Consider the following 21548-nt stretch of genomic DNA (forward strand, 5'->3'; position numbering starts at 1 on the left):
GAGGCGGCCGCGCTCCGCCTCTTCCTGCGGTAGCCACGCAGTTGCGGCCATGGCGCCTCGCCGGGAAGCCGGTCTGCTACTTCTGCTCCTCGTCCTGCCGCCGGCGAGCGCGGGGCTGAGCGCTTACTTCGGCACCAAGTCCCGCTACGAGGAGGTGAACCCGCACCTGGTGAGCGACCCGCTGTCGCTGGGTCCCGAGGCGGGCGGGTCGCTGCCCGCCTCCTGCACTCCGCTGCAGCTCCGCGCCGTGCTCCGGCACGGCACCCGCTACCCCACGGCCGGGCAGATCCGCCGGCTGGGCGAGCTGCATGCACGGCTGCTCCGCCATGCCGCGGGAGACGCCACCTGCCCCGCCGCCGCCGCCCTGGCCGACTGGCCCATGTGGTACGAGGAGAGCCTAGACGGGCGGCTGGCGCCGCAGGGCCAGCGCGACATGGAGCAGCTGGCCCGGCGCATGGCCGCCCGCTTCCCCGCGCTCTTCGCCGCCCGCCGCCGCCTGGCGCTGGCCAGCAGCTCCAAGCACCGCTGCCTGCAGAGCGGGGCCGCTTTCCGCCGCGGGCTCGGGCCCACCCTCGACTTCGGCGGCGACGGTGAGTGCGCGACACCCACCCCCTTCCCTGGGGGAGCCGTTGGCTTTTCCTGAAGGCCTGAGAGATTCCTAGCTGTCCCAAGGGGATGGGGGACTCCCGTGCATTCCTGAGGGCCGCCAGGTTCTCTCTGGGGGCCTGCTCCTTGAGGGGGTGAGGGAGACCTATGCCCTGAGCGAATGACTCCCGTGTCCTCCCTGAGGGACCGGGGCAGCCCCTGGGATTCCTGGCTCCACCAAAGGGGATGGGGGTGCCTCACACCCTCCCTGCGGGAACTCCATTCCTCTCCTGAGGGAGCCCTGTGCTTTCCCTGAGAGCTCGGGGAGCCTCGGCCCAACCGAGGGAGCACCATGACCTCTCTGAGGGGCTGGGGGACTCCTGATGCCTTCATGGGGGGCTGGAAGAATCCCTCCCTGAGTGAGCTCTCAGAGGCATTGGGGATGTACCCTGCTCTCCCTGTGGTTGAGTGGGACCCTGCACCCCCTCCGTGGGGACACGGCTGCGGTGGGTGACGTGTCCCTTGGAGGCTGCCATGGTGGCCACGTGCTGGGGCCCTTGGGGATGGTGGCGCTCCCCTTGAGGCCCACGTTTGCTTTCAGAGGTGGAGATTGAAGTTAACGACTTCCTCATGCGGTTCTTTGATCACTGCGCCAAGTTTGTAGCCCTGGTGGAGGAGAACGACAAGGCCATGTGCCAGGTGACTGCCTTCAAAGAGGGGCCTGAGATGAAGAAAGTCCTGGAGAAGGTGGCCAGTGCCTTGTGTTTGCCAGTGGAGGAACTAAATGCAGGTAAGGAATTCCTCTTAGAGGTGGCTTCAGCTCCAAGGCTGGCCAAGAACAACTTCCAAGACTTATAGTTATGCAGAGTAGGTAATTTCAAGTGGCTGTGACTTGGAGATGCAGTCTCTAATTAAGTACATGAGACTGTAAGTCTGTGTTGGTGTTGCAGTAATGAATGATTATTGGATAGTGGTCAGAAGAAAAAGATATTTGAAAACATCTTTCCTGTAGATGAAATCAGCTTTACCTGGTTTTGGAGGGATTTGAATGTTTTTCTTTTAATTTTGCTTTTGTGAAGCCCATTACAACTCAAGCACATAAACGACCTGAGGAAAAGCAAAAAGCAGCCCTGTGTGTTAATTCACCCATCCAGAACAGAAGTGCTGGGTTTTCCTGTATGGTCAAGTGGTGGGAAAAGCTCCCCAAAATAAGTGTTCATGTTGGGATTGCAGCATCAGGGACATGCTGGAAACAAAGTTCACCCTGGTGCTGCTTGTACAGAGCTCCTGATGTGGAGGGGGAGTTGCCCAAGACCTCACATCTTCCCTTTATTGATTCTTCTGACCTGTGTGGCTGCACCAGCAGCTGACACCTATTTCACATCAGCAGATGGACAGCATTTAAAGTGAAATGCTCTTGTTTTCCTCTTATAATGATGAAATGTGAAGAGCTTGCAGTCCAAAATTTGGATTTTGCACAATAATTCTGTTGAACTGTGTATTTTTGGTTCTTGGTCTTTGTCCTACTAAATATTTGATTTCATTGTTTGTATGGCCAAAGAGTAATTGCAATTCATTTTAGAGGTAAACGGAGGAGAGGAAGTTGCTAGTTGTGTAGCAGTGGTTTATCTCTTGCTTGTTTGTTGGATTTATTGCAGATCTTGTTCAAGTGGCTTTTCTCACCTGCTCATACGAGCTGGCCATAAAAAATGTGACCTCCCCATGGTGTTCACTCTTCAGTGAAGAAGATGCCAAGGTATGTGAGGCTTGGAGCAACCTGCTCTAGTGGAAATTGTCCCTGCCTGTGGCAGAGGGTTTGGAATGAGGTGATCTTAAATGGCCTTCCATCCCAAATCATTCTATAACATGTGGTTTTCACATGATACAATCACGTGATAAAACTCACTCCAGGGTACAACAAATGAGGTCTTCCAGGGCCTCTAAGACTCTGTTTGGTTTTGGGCATTATCAGCTCTCTAAACCAAATAAATGCCTATTGACAGAACCAAGATAAATGAGACAAACGTTTGTTCCTCTTCTTTCAAAATTGTTTGATGTAACTTTTGATGTTCAGTACGGCTTCCCCCAAGGCTCTTAAGGAAATTTGCACCCCTGGGAAAAGAGGAGACCTTTGCATAGGTAGGTGTCTGGCTAAAGGGTGGGCGGTTAGGAGTAAGTGATCTCCGGTCTAAGAGCATCAGGCTCACCATGGGCTTCTGCTGAGACCTGCCCTGTTCAGTCTGGTTATTTATAACTCAGCAGGGAGGTGGGAAATGGCTTTGATGCCAGGAATTGTCAGGAAAGGAACAGAGAACAAGGAGAGCGCGGTGTGCTTTTGAATAATTCCAAGGCACAGTTCTGTCTACTTGAGATGTGTGCATGTCTCTGGAACGTGAAAACAGACACAAAACAAGCTGGACTAAAGGTGTGGGATGGATTCTATGAGAAGAATGATGAGCCAAAGGCAAAATGAGAAGTGCTAAAAAAGCAGTGGATAGTGGTTGTCTCGTGATGTGCAGTACTTCAGGGTTTTTTTGGTGATTGTTACCAGATGCTGAATTTGGTCACTCTTTGGTCTGATCTGTTGTCTGGTTTTATGCTGAAGTGGTTTCAACTGGAGCCCTAATGTTTGGGGTTGTGTTTGTGTCATTGCTCCAGGCTGGGAGCTTTTTGTTTTCCCTCGGTGCAGTAATAAAAACCTGTGAGCTCTGACCTTAGGTGCTGGAATACCTGAATGACCTGAAGCAGTACTGGAAGAGAGGATATGGCTATGACATCAACAGTCGCTCCAGCTGTGTTTTATTCCAAGATATCTTCCAGCACTTGGACAAAGCAGTGGAGGAGAGCAAAAGGTAAATCAAGAGTCTTCAGTGCTTTGGGTGTGAGCTTTCTGTGCTCAATCCTGAGCTGGATTTCACGTGAAAGGAAGTTTGGTATTGTATTTCTGAATGTGGCAACATTAGGAGAGCTGGAGCTCGGAGAATTTTAACAGTGAGAATACAGTTTTTACTGGAGCAGTATTACTTTGAGGAGTATCTTTTTTTTTTGCTTTCATTGATGCTTTTGTGCTCCGCTAAAGTATTTCTGTCTTCTAACTTGCTGATCCCCACCGGCCTTCAGGGGACAGCCAGCTGCTCTCAAATAGTGTTTTCTTACTGCAGTTTGAGGAGATATTGAGTTAAAATAATACAGATTTTACAATATAGCTTTTTTATTAAAAATAATTTGTTGCTTAAATATTAATTTACAGTCTGCATTCATGTTCTTATGTAAACTGAACAATTACAAATGCATGGCTAATAATCAGTCACATCAATTAATACCTTAGCAGATTAGTATGGAAATTTTATAGAAGTACAGGATATCAAGGCTAGGGCCATAGGACTGTATAATGGAAGGAGAGTGATCAATTCTGTTCCCTTTTAGTGTCATTTCCTCTTTGAGCAGTGAGAGCCTTTCAATCCTTACATTCCACACACTAGTTGCAGCTGTGTGTCTCACCTGTTTATAAAACATCCCTGTAAGTTTAATAATAACAATTTTTAAAAACCCAGGAGCTGTAGTTGGAAGAAACAGATACAGATGGAGATTTCTGATTGATTTGGAGCTGGATCAGCAGTTGCTAAACTGGGAGGTGGGAAGGCAGAGCTCCCAAGCACTGTGGTAACTTTGTGTTTTTCAGCATTGGCTGTGGAGTACAGTTGCAACACCTGGGGCTCTCGTGTTGTTTTGCCATCACAGAGGGAAGCAGGCAATGAGTGTAAAGGATCAGAATCCTAAATCTTGTAAAATTCCAAGCTGGGTGAGCAGTCATCAGGATAAGCCTCATCCTGAACGGAGCAGGAAAGCCGAGGTAGCCGAGTGCCACAGGAATGTGTTACTCCCTTCTACAACAGAAGGTGGCAGTCGTAAAGCACTGGAGACCTGGGAATAAACTGCATTGGGTAACCCTGGAGAGGATGTGGGAATCTACCAGGGCCAGCTTGTCTCTCTTGGAATCTAGTGAGCAGAGATGCAGCTAATCCTATTTCATCTGCAGAGTGAGATTTATCTCTTTTTCATCTATGGAGAGAGACACCCTGTGGCAGTGTGAGTACAATGAAAATGAGAAAACATACAGATAAAAAGATATATAAAAGTCTTTCTTTTTATGGTGATGGCCAACTTCAAGGCAGCAGGTTAAGCATTTTTGCAGCATTTTCAGAAAATTAACTTTTGTGACAATTAAATGTCTTTCAGTGGAATGTTTAAATTTAACAATGTTTAACATTGATTTATAACTGTCTACTTGCTCTAAAAATTTAAGAACAAGAAATTACTCTAAAAATTTAAGAAAAAGAAATTTACTTCCAGGGCACTATCTTTGCCCCAGAATCTTTTCTTTTTGGAAAGCTTTGTTTGGGCTATCCAGAAGTAAAGAGGGAAGCATTTCTGTTCTGGGAAGAAGCTGAGTGATCTGGATTATCTGTGCTGCTCCTGACTTGACAGTGGAGAGCAGTGTTGGCAAAGCTGTATTTTTGTAGCTGTATCATTTAAAAGGCTATTTTTTAAGCCTTTATGTTCAGTAGCTTTGTTTTGTCTTCATTCCCAGTTACAGTGAAATCAAAAAGAGAGAACATGTTTCTTCCATGAAGTGATTGTTGCCCTTGCAATCTTATCACCAAACTTGGTTGCCTTATCAAAGCTTGCTTTTATTTCCTTGGTGGAAAACCCTTCCTTCTGGTTAGTCTATCCTTAAGAATATGATGGAGGTGGTAATAAATATTGCTAATCAGTCCTACTTTCAGTTTGCAGTGCAAAAGTTTGATGTTTTTAGGTTCTTCCATCATGTGAATTCCAGTATCACTCTGGGGTTTAAACTAGCAATACTCTCTTCTGTGCAGGACTTGCTGTTAAAAGCTGTGAAAGGGATAGGTTGGAGGCCAGGATTCTCTTTCTTCTGTACAAATTTTCTTAGTTACAAAAACATAATGAGATATATATAAAATGAAACCATTTCCGCTTAAGAAATGGACTTTGGTTAAAAGTTTCACTTGTTCTATATCAAACCCTTGTGATTTGCTGTACTGAAATGGCATAGTTGGGCAGTTGTCTTATTGTCTTCACATTTATAAAGAATTGTGTTTTTCCCAAGTCTGCCTGCTATGGATACAAAATAGCCAGAGAAGCTGGTAAAGAATTACTTTTCAGTGCTGGTTTTCCCAGCAGTTTAATGAACAGTATTTTGACCACAGGCAGTCTGCGTATGTTGAGAAATTCAGGTATTCTGGTACTTAATGCAATATGAAGCTGCTGATCTGATTTTAAAAATTTTTGCAGCTGCACGCTTGGGCAGAGGTGGATTTGCAAATCACTTGTGGCACACTTTAAAGCACATCAGGTATTCACTAAAGCTGTTTTAGACTTTCCATTTTATTTTTTCCTTCTAGCTTCAAATATTTAACATGAATATTTCCTGCTGGTGAAAGAATATGAAATATTCTTGCTTGTACTGCCCAAATGGGTTACCATAAGGCTCTGGAAATTGGGAGGATGCTTTGTGCAGCCATCTCAGTATTTACAGCGTGTACTGATAATACCAGCCTAGCTGCACATATGCATTGCAAAATATTTGGTGATGGTTCCCTCTGAGAGAGTAAGTGGGTCCAAGGTATTAAAAAAAAAAAAAAAAAGGGGTTTATTTGAATATGATTCAAGATCAATTGAAGGTGATCTTTGTGAGTTATGGTAAACAGACCAATTTGGCAATTTATTGGTAGCTTTTATTGTTGCATGTAATTTGCTTTCCTTTTTGCAGGTCACTTCCCAACACAATTGGTAACCTTTCAGGAGTCATTTACTGCTGTGCCCTAATTGCTCTTTTCAAACCTATGACTCAGTACAAAGGAGTATAATGGATGATCTAAAACCACTTCACAGTTCAAAACTCTACAAAGGGAACTGAGCAAAAAGCTTCTACATATGCAGTAGCAATGAAATACTTAGATTGAAAATCCCCTTTTGCTCAGGTTCCAAATGTTCAGTCAGTTTTTTAATGAAAACCCCTTCGCTGCTGCTGGGATGACTTTCATTAATAAAGAGTCAATGTCTCAGTCAGCAGCTCTGTATCATAGTGTGTGGTTGGCTTTGATTGCTCCATCTTTCAAAGGTGGAACTTCTGACATGACTAAAGGGAGCTTCTGGGGAAGCCAGAGGTGTGAAATTCACCACAGATGCATGTGGCACATTCAGCAGCATCCCTGTGTCTGCATTTCTGAAGTGTGTGTGTTTGCTGACTTCTCTCAGAGAGCTGGGCAGCCCAGAGTCTCTCTCCTGGGAATGTGGCTGTTCCTCTGTCTACCCAGAACTAGAGGTTTAAAGTTTCTTGGGCCTTTTAGACTCCCCAGCATGTCCTCAGTCTCATGTTAATTAGTTAATATGCTTGCTCAGGATTGATCTGAAAAAGTATCTGAGCAACTCTGATAGAGTCATACCCTTTTATGTAAAAATGAAAAACCCAAACTAAACAGTAGCTAGGCAAGTAACAGACAAATGAACTGGTCTGACCAGTGTCCACCTTGGCCAGAAAGGGTTTACCAAGTGCCAGCAGCCTCTTGGTTTGGTTTTGCTCATGATGGATCAACATTGAGCATTACTGTGGTGCTGCCGCAGGAATGCATTTCACCTCTGAGGTTTGAAACAATGGGAGAGGTGGTATCAGCCAGGAAAGAGCCTTTGAATTTGCAGCAGCTCTGCAGTGAAACACAGGGAGGCCTAGCCTAATTAGCTCCAACTGATAAAGTGTTGCAGGACTAGATAAGAGCCTTTTAATCAGGGTTTTTAATGAGTTTTGTGTAGTCCAGTCAGCTTTTCAAGTTTGCTTTTGTCATGAGGCAGTTTGTTCCTTGTTGCAACAGAAGAAAATTTTCTCCTGTCAGTATTAGTGGTGGCATTTTCTTGGGTTGGTGCTGATTCTGGGAATGATTTGCTGTCTTCTATTTATGGTGGAAGTTTTGACATATGAGGACTTAGTACTATTTGACAGATATATATTTTTAGCTTTTAAAATTCCTCTTCCCACTGGTGAAAACCCTCTGAGCTTTAACACTGTTAAATATTTCTGCTGCCCTCTGAGTGCCACCACTGCCTTCCCTGATCTCTGCTGCCTCCTGCTATATTTAGGGTTTGTCCAGCTTTTTTTTTTTTTTTCCTCCTGAAATAAATCACAATGGGAAGTGAGAAGGAGGAAGAATTCATCCCGTAGTTAAAAGCAGGTTTTGTAATCCTTTGACCTGGCTTTTTTATTAGGGAGAAAAGGAACAAAATGCTTGTTAAACAGGTGTTAAATCTTACCTTCTTGTTGGAGGGGTTTTTACATGAGGTTTGAAGGTTGGCTGGTTGAGCTTTGCTGCAGGAAGTGTTTAATCTTATCCCACTATTTCCTGGGGTTTGAGTTATTTCTAAGTGAAAATCCAATCAGTGCTTAGGAAATAAACTTTGGTTAAAAGAAAGTTCACTTTTTCCATATGGAAAATAAACTATCAATAGTCCTGGGAAGAGTAGGCATGATCTGCTCTGGAGGATGGGTGAGCTGATGCAGAAGATTCAGATTTAAACCCAAATCTGCTGAAATCCAGGAGAGCTAGAATTTACCTGGACGATAAATCCCACATCTGTGCTTTTCCCTGATGCATTTTTTCCCCCATGGTGAGACTTAGCTTTTGGGCTTGTGCTGCTCAATTGCTCAATACTTTCTTCATTTTCATCTGTGGTCAGATTTACTTAAAAGGTAAAAAAAAAAACAAACCATAAAACCCCAGTGTGGGCAGTTCAGGAGCTGGCACATCTCTCCAGTGAAACCTGCTTGTGCTCTGCCTACTGAGAGCCTCATTTGGAAGTGCCCTGTGAAATGAATATGAAACCAATCACTTTCAGACAAGCTCCTAATGTTTTATAGCAGAGTTTTATGCACAATACTCCCTTCATCTCCCTTCAAAGGTGGGAATGAGATTTCCTCAGTGGGCTTTCCCAGGCCATGTACTAGTAAATAAAAGGGAGGGGAAAAGTGGATTGAAATGCCATTAGTAATTGCCAGAGTACAATGTTGAGAACTTTGATGCTTTCAACAAAGCATTGATAAATGGTGAGTCATTGATAAACAGTGAGGCAAATTGAGTGTGGAAACATCTGGCCTGCCATTTGATATTTTATCAACCTGTGCTACTGTTTATCGCTGTTTTGTTGCTCGTTCTGCCTTTCTCAGAAATGCAGGAGCAGTGGTAACCTTTGCCTGTGGGTATTCTCTGAAGACATAATCTGCTGTCATTCTCCCTACAATTAAAAATATCGCAGTTTAACCTTGATGGCCATTTCGATTGTCATTGCTGGGTGATAGGGAACCACATCTGAGCTGGAGTGCTGACCCTGTCCCTGAACAGGGAGTGCTGGAGCAGTCTGGGAAATCACCAGCACTGGTGAAAGATCAGGCATGCTGTGTTAAAGGGGCTGTGGAGATCTCAGGGTTGTGTCCTATCAGGAAGTGGTTTTAATCCTCATTATACTAATCCAATGGGATAGCGCTGAGTGGGAGAGGTTTGTTTTGCCTCCCAAGGCTGTTTGGCCTGCTGGCTATAATTTATTTCCTGCTTTGAAAACATATGCCATGCTGGTTTTTTTATGATTTTTTTTGCTCTATTTTTTTTGTGATTTACTTTCATTTCAACATTCCTGCTTAGCATCACCTGGAAAGTAAAGCTGAACTTTGCTTAAGGCCAGCACTGATAGCCAGAATGTTAATTTTTTTTAATCTTAGCATTTCTGAAGCCATTTTTTGTGTGGTGAAATTGAAATCCATTCCCTGTGGAGTCAGTAATGCCTATGTAAGGTTGTTTTGGAGATTCTAGCAGCATATTTGCATTCCCAGCTTCCCTCATAGTTAACAAAACAAAGACCACTATGCAGCTGGGAAGACTTGAAAATACAAATAATTAAATAAGGGAAAAATTTAAAAAGCAGCTCCAGGAGAGAATTAGAATTCCAGGGCAGTCTTGTAGAAATAATGCTCTAGACAAGTACTGAGCACCTTGATGAATCTAATACATCTGAGAAGTGTTAGGATGGTTCTTTAAAAGGACAACATTCCTCTTGGAGCTCTTGGGAGGGATCAGCAAATATAAAACAGGGTGATATGGTAGCTACAGTCATGATGTCCAAACATCCTTCTGAACAGGTTTTCTTATCTAAAGAAACCAAGCAGCCGGGGTTAAGGGGAAAGTTCCTTACAGAGGGGAAAAAATTGATAAAATTACAAGAAATGGAGGGTAGGGAGAGTTGATTGATTTTTTCCTAGTAGAGATAGAGCTGGAAAGATCTGATCTGCTTGGAATGTTGAGAAGAGCTGACAAGTTCAATGGTATTGCAAATGTGGCAGTTTTATTAAAGATAAATAAGATGAAGTATTTCTACTAGGAAGATTGTGAAAAGACCTGGTGAGACTGACTGGGCTGGAAAACTGCAGAGCTGTCAAGTAATCCTCATGGGGAAAAATGATCTTCTTATCACCTGTTGGATAGAATCTGGGAGAGCTATTGCTCAGGGGCTGTTGTGAGGTTGTTGTAGCTGTCTGAGATATTTCAAACTTCATGCACATGGAGTTTGGAGCAGCCTGGCCTATGGAAGGTGTCCCTGACAAGGACAGGGAGTTGGAATGAGATGATCTTTAAGGTCCCTTCCAATCCAAATCATTCCACGTTGAATATCAGGAATTAAGCAGGGAGCTCATGAGTGTAGCATCAATTTCTGTGACGATTATGGTTCTGGAGTATTGTGCATTCTGATATTCTGATATAAAGGGATGTAGCTCATGTGGAAAATTGTGGAAGGACTAAGGTAGGATTTCTCAACTTGGAAAGAACGCTATTGTGAAGCTGTGAGTAGAATGGATTAAATGGGACATGGCATCTGCAGATAGAAAAAATTAAGAGCAGTCTGTGAAGCTGTGCAGCTCCTTGCCACAGGACATTGTGTGTGCTAGAAATGCATGTGGATTGAAGGAGAGATTTGACAAAGCTGTGATTCATTACCTAGAAGCCACCTCTAGCCCTAGAGACTTCTGAGCTGAAAATTGCAGGAGATCAAAGGAATGGCCTTCCGTTTCCTTCCACAGACATCTGTGTCTTGCTGCTGTGACAGGAGGGATGTGAATGTGTCCTAAAACCTAAAAATACTTCCCTGCAGGTATGTGTGGATGGGAAGGATGCATGTGAATTGGTCAAGTGGATGAGAGAGGGAAGTAAAGAGAAAGGGACTCAAGGATCCAAAAGCTTTAGAATTCTAAAGTGAGTGAAGGGGTCATAAATAGCAAGGGGAGAACACAAGCAGGAGCACTGATTTTGGAGGAGCTGGAAGAGTGTAGTGAATATAAAGATCTTGGTGCAGCAAAGGCTTAGGTGGGAAAAAATACAGTGTCCTCCACAGAGAACCTTTATATGGTTTGAAGGCTGCTTCTTTTGAACAGAAAACAGAGGCAGGGTTTGGATGTATTTTGTAAGGGGTGTTTTGTCCGAGGAGTGGAGTCAGAAGGACTCGGCAGCAGTGGCAAGTGTGGTACAAGGTGGTACCAGCTCACCAGCAGTGCGGTACAAGGTGGGTGTCAGACTGCACAAACACCATGGCTGGACTGAGCTGGCAGGCCCATCCTGGCCCAGCACTGAATTCCTGCTGAGCTGATCAGAGTTCCAATCTACAGTCAAGTCTCCCAGTTAACCATTTCTCCAGTGCTTTGGGTTGGAGCCGAGGAAACGCCTCCTTTTCAGACCAGTCAAGATGTGTCTCCTGGAAGCTAAACCTCTATTTACCTGTGCTAGATTTATGTGGACCACTTGGAAATGGTCCCCAAAAGCCATCATCCATGGAGCAAGGGTCAGATTTTCTTCTTGGCTGGTGCTTCCTGCCACAGCCAGCCAGCTCCTATCTCCCCTTTGGCTGAACAGTGTGTAACCTTTCGTTACATAAACTGTCCCTGGTCATGGTACAAGTCAGTGCCTTGATTTGCTGACCTGTTCCTGAGGGAGAATCATCTTCTGGACTGCTTGGTGTCTTCAGGAATTGGTAATAGCAGTATTCCTGCTGGTCATTTGGACTGCTAAGCTGGGGAGGGACAACTGTTGCCCTGCATCACTGGATCTGTCTTCAGACTAAATTTGATAAATGCTGCTGATGATTTGAAGGAGGCTCTCTCACATCTAATGAAGGGCTTGACTGTGTGAGCTCCCTTCCCTTCCCTGGCTCCAGCCCCTCCAGGGCTCTCTGGCTGGGAGGGCCCAGAACTGGACACAGCCCTCGGGGTCCCTCAGCGGGGACAGGCCCTGCCCTGGGCCTGTGGCCACTCCATGGCTGGCACAGCCCAGGGGCCATTGGCCTCGTGCTCCCCTGGGCACCCCTGGGCTCCTGTCCAGCCCTGGCACAGCCCTCAGGGCCTTTCCCGACGGGCCCTTTCCAGCCCCTCTGCCCAGCCTGGAGCTGCAGGGCCTGGGGTGACCCCAGGGCAGGACCTGACACTTGCTGAACCTCACTGCATTGGCCTTGGATCAATACTTGGGCAAAGTTTAGGAAGCTGCATTTAAATCTGTAACAGACTGAAATTCCCAAAGAGGTTTTTCTCAGGAGTAACACAGGCTCAAGGTGTCCTTCAGCCATGGTTGCTGGCAGCTGTGCCATGTGTTGATGTTAGGTCTTAAAGCACAGCCTCTTGCTCATCCCTTCTGCTTCTTTTCTTTTGTAGCGCCAAACCCATTTCCTCACCTTTGATTGTCCAAGTTGGGCACGCAGAGACCCTCCAGCCCCTGCTTGTCCTGATGGGTTACTTCAAAGACGATGAGCCTCTCCTGGCCAGCAACTACGCCCGGCAGGCGCAGCGGAAATTCCGCACCGGCCGCATTGTGCCTTACGCAGCCAACCTGGTGTTCGTGCTCTACCACTGCGACCACGTGAACACCTCCCGGGAGGAGTACCAGGTGCAGCTGCTGCTCAACGAGAGGCTGCTGCCCTTCCGTCACTCCAACGAGACCACCTCCACCTACACGGATCTCAAGGACTACTACAAGGACATCCTGGAAAACTGCCACTTCAAAGAGGAGTGCGAATTTCCCCAAGTCAACATCACTGCTGTCGATGAGCTGTGAGGGAATGAAGTAGAGCTGGTGTTCTTCAAATTGATCTGGCTTCACTTCCACAGGTGTTGGGAACAAGCACTTTGGATGATTTGCTGCTGCTGTGTTGACTTTTTAATTTTGCAGATTTGGGGGGTTGTCTCAGCTCAGTGTACTGGTTCTTTGTTGCATAAGTAGAGCTGCATAAACAACTGCTGTCACAGGAAAGTTGTAACAAATGTGTGATGCAAGACACAAATACCTGTGTGTTTATATTTGCAAATAAGCTGATTTCATTGGTCACTGCTGTTATGAATGGGCCATAGATGGATTTAAGAGCTGGGGCAGCTTCTATTTTATTGGATCTGAAGGTGGTTGGACTGATTCAGTGCTGCTTTCTGCTGCCTGTGTTTCTAGCTGCTGTTTTCCTGTGCCACGCATGAAATATTTCAAACCTTTTTTTTTTTATCCTTTTCTCAAGCTTCTAGAAGGGAGAGGGTACATAGTTCTTCTCCACAGCTGAACAACTTCTGCCTGGACAGCACCATTTCTATTTTGGGCATTTTAAAGCAGGAGGAGTTCCTGCATGCATCACCTGCTTGAAAAGGGGCAAGGAATTAAAAGTCTTAAGGTCATCATCAACCAATCCTGCATAGCAAGTTAGTCTCCAGGGTAAGTAAATTATCTTTAAAAAGCAGGGAAAAAAAGAAATAAAAGTGAGGGAGTAGAGACTAGCCACTTTTCCTTTTATATGCTCTGGGAAATGCAGCAGTTATTTTCTGAATCCTCTGGAGTGTCCTTTTACTAACGCCATCTATTTCTGGTGTTATTTGGGCCAGGGCATTCAGATTAGGCTGTGCCATGGCTCTGAATCTCTTGGTCCTGGCCAGATGCTGACAGTTTTCCTACCAGCTCTGGCTGGAAAGGACCTCTGATGTCTCCAGCCTCCTGCTTGAAATGGAATTGTTGCTAACTCTAAATTTGGGTTTTTGAACTGTATAAAGATTGGGCTGAGGATTGACTTCTGTTAACTTTAAGGCACCAAAAAAGCTGCCACTTATGTAGGCCTTACACATTTGATGTGCCACCTTGCTTTTGAAATGCAGCTGGTTTTAAAGAGGTGAATGGCATAGAAGGACTGGTGATATTTTAAAGGAAGTGCACTTTAGGTAGGTTCCATTATGCCTGAAACATGGGAGGCATTTTAGAGCTCTGAAGTGTGACAGTAAAAGGAAAACTGAAGATAGCTGATGAGAAATGTCTGAATTAAGTCAGAAAAAGATTCCTTTGTCACGGTGCGGGAATGGCTTTTTGACCAAGTTGGCCCAAAGCAAATGAGGATATGGATTTATGGTGCTGGTAGCTCTTGAAGTGTACTCTCACCATCTAATGAGCATTCAGAGCTCACCCTGTAAAGTGGAGTTTATTATGCTGTGTTTCCTGGGCAGGAGGTGAAGACTGGGAATAAGTGATTATCACAGCATAACCTGCAGCAGCTGAGGGTATAAATGTCTATAGTGCACCTAATAAGTCCTTTTTGTAGGCTCACCCCCAGACCTGGGAACTTAACTGCTACAAAAACAAAAAAGCCTAACTTCCAAGTTGAGAAGTTATACTTGGTGTATGTGGGTGTTAAATTTTTTCTTTCCTGAGGACTCAGCCTTTGGTCACTTTTTTTCTTCTTAATATACCTTGTATAAAAGCACTTCATGTTTACATACCTGTAAGTTAAGGAGCAATTGAGCACCTGTTTTTTGCTGCTGCTCTGAGTTAAGGGCATTTCCCTACCTGTGGTTGTTTGATTAGTGCACCACTTGCTACAGAGATCACTGAAGATACCGATTCAAGTATTTCAGCACTTGCCTGTGTAAAATCCACAGTTCTTTCTGAAGCTGGGGAAATGGTTAGGGAGGAGCTCAGTGCTGCAACAGCCAGAGGAATATAGGTCAGGCTAATTGTCAGCCCCTGCATATGACTACTGCTCAATCACCTTTGCATGTCTCCTTTTTCACATGATCCTACCTGGAGACTAAGTCAACTGATGGAAATGGTTGTGACAGAGCCCAGTTAAGAACTTTATTGCAACATTTGAGTCAGGCTATAAAGAAATGAGCCTTTGTTTAAAGGCAGTTAAGTTTGGAAAGAGCAGATACAAGAGTGAGAAAATCCACCTTTGAACAAATATTTTTTTTCTGTGAGTCAGTGATGATTCATGAACAGAAGGGATGAAAGCCTCACTATGTGAGATGAATGGAGGATTCTGTTGTCAGTTCAGCAAGACTGATTTTAAGACATCACATTTGTTAAAAGATACATCCTTCTTCCTTATGGAGGGAGGAATACATTGCACTTGACTGCTTTTTAACTGTGTGCCAGGTGAGGTGCAGGAACCAAAAAACTCCTGCTGTGGAGTACCCTTTGTGCATTAGCAGGTTAATTGTATGTTTAAATTCTGTGGGTGATGCCTCAGAAGCTGTTCCCTGTTTCACCTTGGAGCCTGAGTCCCTCATACCCCCAGTGTAACAGATCTCTCTTCAGTGCCTGTCAGCAATTAACTGGAGAGGAAAATGTGCTGTTGGGGCTCTGATCTGTGTTTAGAGGATGCTCTGACTCACTCCTTTGGCAGAATTAGAGGCTCGGCGTGGAAATTTTACACCATTGTGGCACTATGGAAGTGTTGGGACATGTAAATACTCCAGGCACTTACTCTGGTTCTTAGCACTGGGGGAGGTGACTTCGCTCTGATCCTTTTGTCTAATAAACAAAGACATTTGTTTAGCTACTTAAAAAAACTAACTAAAATGGATCTAAATACTTCTCCAAAATTGTGCACTAGCTCAGTATGCAGTGTTTGATCAGGCTGCCACATCTCCTGGCAGTGCACGTTCCCACATCCTGCAGAAGTCCTGCAAGACAAATAATGCTTTCTCCTCCTTCCTGTGGCTCTGGAGGCCTCATCTCAGACATCTGTCAAGGACTCTCTCTGCAACCTTCCTGAAACTGGAAGCTTTCACTGTTGGGAAATACCAACAGTGCTCTTGTATGCTGGCCTTCAATATGTGTGAAGTACATTTTAATTTGTGAAATGGTTAATCTTTCTGGCAAGTGATTTTTTTTTTTCTGTCTATAAAGAGCTGCTGGTGTTCTGGTTAGCATGGAGCTGTCAAATGCAGATTTGTAATGATCTGGTACTAACTGGATGAATTTGGAGCACTTGAAATGTGGTGTTTTAGTGCTGTGAAATAAAACTGCACACTTTCTTGATCTGTTTTCTGAGCAGCAATAATGACATGATCTTTTGAATCATGGTTTTGTTTTTCTTCAAAATACAATTGAGAGGTTGCTGTTAAATATGTTGGTGTCTCTGATTATTTTAGTAATCAGCTTTCACAGTGGTTAATAGAAAATTCCTTAATTAGGCGAAAACCTAACTGTAATTAGGTTTTTATGCTCACATTTTGAGGGGACTAAAGATTTATTCTTGTTTCCAGGATCCCTGGTATAAAAAGCAGCAACAATTTCCTGACAAGGTTTTTGCAGATGCAAAAAGGGTGTGGTGGCTGGGATGGCATCATCTTTGATTAAAGGCTGTTTCTGCATTTTCTGTGAAGGTGTATTAGTCTGTAAGACAGCTGGAAATGGAAAACAAGAGAGGATGTTTTGTTTAAAGCAGGGAAAAGCCCCCCAAACTGTGCAGTCACAGGCAAAGAAGGAAATGCCTCTCAAACTAAGACACCACATAGAACCCGGGGGGAAGGAACATAATCAGCACCATCCATCTCCCCTCTCTTTTTTTGCGTCTTTAATGTATTAAAGAGTTGTGTTTGTTGTCTAACCCTTCAAAAGGAAGGTAGTATTATCAGGTGCTGCTGAGGCAGGAATAGTGGCTTATCTTTAAAGTGTTAAATTCTTGCTTTTCTTGGGCTTTAAATTACAGATTTTCTCCTGACCTGAGTGGCCTGGAGTGAAGGTCAGGACTGGGGAGGTTCAGGCTAACGGCATGTGGTGTTTATGATGATGGACTCATTTATTTATTTAATTCAACAATTCCTTTGAGTTTCAAGGGACTATTGTTTGTCTGACATTCTGCTGAAAGGTTAGAAGCACGCCTGTTACTGTGTTCCGTTAACAGAAACAAATGCCTTATCTTCAGGGTAAGGATTACTGTAGAAGGAAGAGTATGGAAGGGAGCAAGGTGAATTTTGCATTATTTATTTAGGGGTCAGAAAAGCTCTGCAGGCTTGTCCACGTTAGTTATCTCTAGCTCTCAAATGCTTCCCTGGCTGTGATAACAGATCCTGAACCTCTTACAGAAGCAGAAGGTGCCCAGGTGGTCTGGGAACCACTCCAGAAAGAGGATCCCGGTGGGATCAGGCTCAAGGTTCTTTCGCTTGGTGCCCCATGGCTTTTGGTGGGACATGGTGCCTTGAGCCTAGGGACAGAGCAAACATTCCCATCCACTCCTGATTGTGGCTACAGGGTTTTATTGAGCTAAGGACAGTGGATTTGTGTTTAGCTTTATATATTTCTCTTAAGGAATTTGTCTTCTACACAGCTCTCCTGGTGCTTTCCTAACCCAAAGGCAGGATTCTGCCCCTCTGTCTGCTTAGGTGAGACTCCACCTGCAGAGCTGGCCCAGCACAGGAGGGACCTGGAGCTGCTGGAGAGAGCCCAGGGGAGGCACCAGGATGAGCAGAGGGATGGAACAGCTCTGCTGGGAGGAAAGGCTGGGAGAGCTGGGATTGTTCACCTGGAGAGAAGCTCTGGATGGCCTTCCAGTGCCTGAAGGAGCTACAGTAGAAATGGAGAGAGATTTTGGACAAGGGCCTGCAGTGGCAGGATGAGAGGGAGTGGCTTCCCAGTGCCAGAGGGCAGGGATAGATGGGATATTGGGAAGGAATTGTCCCCTGTGAGGGTGGGCAGGCCCTGGCACAGGGTGCCCAGAGCAGCTGTGGCTGCCCCTGGATCCCTGGAAGTGTCCAAAGCCAGGTTGGACATTGGGGCTTGGAGCAGCTTGGGACAGTGGAAGGTGTCCCTGCCCATGGCAGGGGTGGGGTTGGATGAGCTTTAAGGTCCTTTCCAACACAAACCTTTCTGGGATTCCATGCCTTGCTTTGCAGCGAGATGTGGTGGATGCTGGAGCTCAACTGGAGCTTTGGGAAGGTCCAGCTCCTCTCATTTGAGTCTCCTGCTAGACTGGAATTTCAGCCACGTTTCCAGGAGCTGTGATTTGAAATCAGTGAGAGCTTCCAGCATTCTCAGTTAGCAGAGTTAGTTCCCATATGCAAATGGTGAGGCTTGGCATGTGTTCTGCAGCAGCTCTTGTGATACTGATCTAGTTTCAGTGTTGTTTTCCTCAACACTAGCAATTCATCCCATTCCTTGGAGCACTTTTATTGGGAGAGGAGTTAAACACTTGACCTCTTTGCATTGCACTTGTGCTACTTGTGACTTTGATTTTCCTTTCCCCACATGGGGGATTGCTTCTTTATTCCTTCTGCTGAAGTTATTCTGTTCTCATTGCTGCTTTGACTTTTGGCTTGGTTTTACCCTGTGCCTATAAATACATTTCCTGGGCCACACTTGCACACACTGTTCAAGGTGAGGCTGTGCTGTTGACTTGAAAAGGAGTGAAATGATAATTCTTGTGAACTTTTCTAGGTTTTTATTTCACACTTCCCCCACATAAAATAGCATCCCAAAGATGTCCTCTGTGTATGATGTATTGCTCCTTCTTGCTATTAATGCTACTTTGCTGCTCTCTGAAGGTTTTGGTTGCCTAAAAATACTTCTGAAAATTGGAACAACTTTCTAATATTTATGAATGTGCAATATCCTGTATTGTTTAAATTATGGTTGTTTAAAATGAGTCATTGGTTTGTTAGAATAAATATACAAGGGATGAGGTAGAGGGAATGTTTTCAAACAATCAGATAGTTCTGTCCTAAGCACAGGGAGGTGGCTCTTGATCCTCTGTGATCCCATCTTTGTGCTGGATCAGCCAGGACAGAGTTGGCTTTCTGGGCTGCCAGGTCATGTCCAGCCTCTCATTCACCTGTCAAATTTTAAAACCCAACCCCCTAAGCTCCAGTTCCTGGTTTATGTGCCAGAAGGGAGATTTGAAGCCCTTAGGGGTTTGGTTTGCAGCCTGTAATGTTATCCTCACCCTTTGTCTCCCTGCTGTGTCCTGACAGCCATTGATGTGATCCCTCTGGAGATGCCACTTGCATCTCATTTCAGTCTTTGGTTTGCCAGATCCGATAAGTTGGTCCCTCTTCATCTCTCCTCCTCACCTGACTTACTCCATGTGTGTGCTGCCTGGTTTCACTTCAGTTCTTTTGAACTTTAATGACCACCATTGTTCTTGGTTTTCCACATGAGGTCTAGCAACCAGCTTGCTGCTGGCAGGGAAATCTCCCTACCTTTTTTTCTCAGGAAGGTTAATCATTAGGCCAGTGAGGTTTTTATATTTATTTGGTTGGTCAAGGGCTGTTTTCTGTGGCCATATAGGTTTTGTGCTCTGGTTCCCATCTTCTGCTACAGAACTTTCTCACCAGATGCCGCAGGTCATGTCTTGCACATGGATTTGCATGGAACAAATTTCATTTTTTGCAATATAAAGAGTGTTGCTAACTGTATCCTGCATTTCTCTGTTTGCCTGCATGCCTGCTGCTTTTATTATCTAGGACCTGCTTCCTCGTGCTCCCAGCCCTCTCAAGCATGAAGCATATGCAAAATCCTGCTGGGTCTTGGCCTTGCAGGAAAGCCTTTGGGGTTCAGATTTCATCTCCCATAACCCAGAATTATCAGGCTGTTCGTGGGCCTTGGTGTGGCAAAGAACAGCACATCTTTCCTCTGTAGGGAATGCAGCTCTGCCCCGAACCCACCAGTGGGATGTTTGGGTTTACAGGGGTTGATTATCCCTGGGGATAATCAGGAGGTTTCCCCTTTGCCTTTCTTCTCCTGGGTTTGAGGTCAGGTGAGCTGGATCCAGTGTTCCCATGGGGCTGATCTCCCCTGTCTCCATCTGCATCCTTTCCAGGCAGAACTGGGAGCAAATGCCACTCCCAGCATGCCACGGCCTGACTGCCCTGTGCCCCTGTGCTCCATGTCCCTGCTCAGGCAGGAACGAGGTGGTGACTCAAGGGGGTTCTTGATAGGTTCAGATTCTTATCTTTTTCTTTTCCCCCAGGAGGTGCTGCATGTGTTGATCAACCCAGCTTTGGGCACAGGGCTGGAGCTGGGTGTCAAAGCCAAATCTGGGGGTGTGCTTGGAGCCTCCAGCTGGATGAGGCAAGACAAGGAACAGCAGAGGCTCATGTGACCTACTTGTTCAGCTCTCACACACAGCCTGCAGAGCAGAGACCTGAGCTGCAGGAGACAGCTCTGCTGGGAAATGAGGAATTGTTTTCATCCTGCGAGGCAATGGAGCTTTGAATTCCATCATGGTTATTGGGCCACTTTGTCCAGAGCAGCTGTGGCTGCCCCTGGATCCCTGGAAGGGTCCAAGGTCAGGTTGGACAGGGCTTGGAGCAGCCTGGGACAGTGGAAGGTGTCCCTGCCTGCCACTGGATGGGCTTTAAGGTCCTTCCAAATCAGTGCTTGAATAAAGCACCCAACACCTGTCACAAACAGTAAATATCACCCTGACTTTTTAAAGCTTATCACCTCTACCTAAGAGTGGCTTTTCTATGAGAGTGGTAAAAACATTTGTCTGGATTATTCTAAAAATAGCAAAATTGACATTGAGTTTAGCAAAGCAGAAGAAGTTTCCCTTCACATGGTTTCCTGTGAGAACAGTCACTTAGTTGGTGGCAGCACACATCTGTCATGGTTGACAGCTTGTCTGGAAATCTGCGTGACAAATCCCACTAGGGATTGGCACAGGGGGGAAAGTGCTACAATCCAGTAGTGTATTGCAGATCCTAAATCTGCTTCTGCACAGGAGTGAAAACAGGTGAGGACTGTGGGGTTTTCCCTGTGCTACCTGGAAAAGTGCTTGGTGCTCCTGCTCACAAGTGTCTGGAGATGGAGGGAGTGACAGGTAGGAGCTGCTGTCACAGCTGGCTGCTTTGTAAAAGGATTAGGATGAAATTAGACTTCAAAATGTGGTAGGAGCTGACTTCCTTACCTGTCTGGGCTTGTCCAGCTCCAACACTGCCTGGCCCTGGAGAGGCTGGATTTTAAATTGGCCCTTCCTTAACTGATTCTGCTTCAATCACCACTGTCCCGGTGACAGTTACAGCCAGCCTGGTATCTCTGTAGATACCTTTGGCCTTTTTTTCTGCCAGCCTGCTTTTGGAAGAAGACATACATGGCTTCTAATCTGACTTCCTGAGTTCCCAGATTACTGTAGGGAAAGTGAGTCTGAAAAAATTTCAGGAGCTGAGATTTTTATTCTGGTATTGTAAAAGGAACAAGGTAGGGATATGGGTCAAAGTCTGTGATAGGGATAAGAAATCACATAGGGCAAAGGCAACAGACCAGTAGTAGATTATTACACTCAATAAATAAATATCTTTACTGCAATATGACACACCACAAAAGGATAAGAATCCTTGTTTTAGGGCAAAGGCAACAGACCAGTAGTAGATTATTACACTCAATAAATAAATATCTTTACTGCAATATGACACACCACAAAAGGATAAGAATCCTTGTTTTGCTTCTGAGCAAAGATACTTGTAAAATCAATAGTCCCTTCCTTGTAGAGTGTTGTCCAGGCCCTGGTAGGGATATATATATTTTATATATTGGAGCTGTGGTGTACAATCTGAAGGAGAACATGTGGTCTGTCTGCAAGTGGGTTCTGTGGGACTGCCTGGGAAACCTCGA

The 21548-nt window shown here is 45.2% G+C and overlaps 1 protein-coding gene across 1 annotated transcript; it reads left to right on the top strand.

The window, feature by feature from the left end:
• The first annotated feature begins 23 nt into the window (after window positions 1–23).
• Window positions 24–16064, top strand: MINPP1 (multiple inositol-polyphosphate phosphatase 1). The gene is made up of 5 exons (XM_053949302.1): window positions 24–590; window positions 1187–1375; window positions 2244–2341; window positions 3304–3437; window positions 12347–16064. The coding sequence occupies exons 1-5, from the start codon at window positions 50–52 to the stop codon at window positions 12744–12746; spliced, it is 1362 nt and encodes a 453-aa protein (XP_053805277.1). The 5' UTR covers window positions 24–49; the 3' UTR covers window positions 12747–16064.
• The last annotated feature ends 5484 nt before the right edge of the window (window positions 16065–21548 follow it).

This window comes from Vidua chalybeata, chromosome 8 (genome assembly GCF_026979565.1).
Source record: "Vidua chalybeata isolate OUT-0048 chromosome 8, bVidCha1 merged haplotype, whole genome shotgun sequence".
In the NCBI taxonomy this organism is placed as follows: domain Eukaryota; kingdom Metazoa; phylum Chordata; class Aves; order Passeriformes; family Viduidae; genus Vidua; species Vidua chalybeata.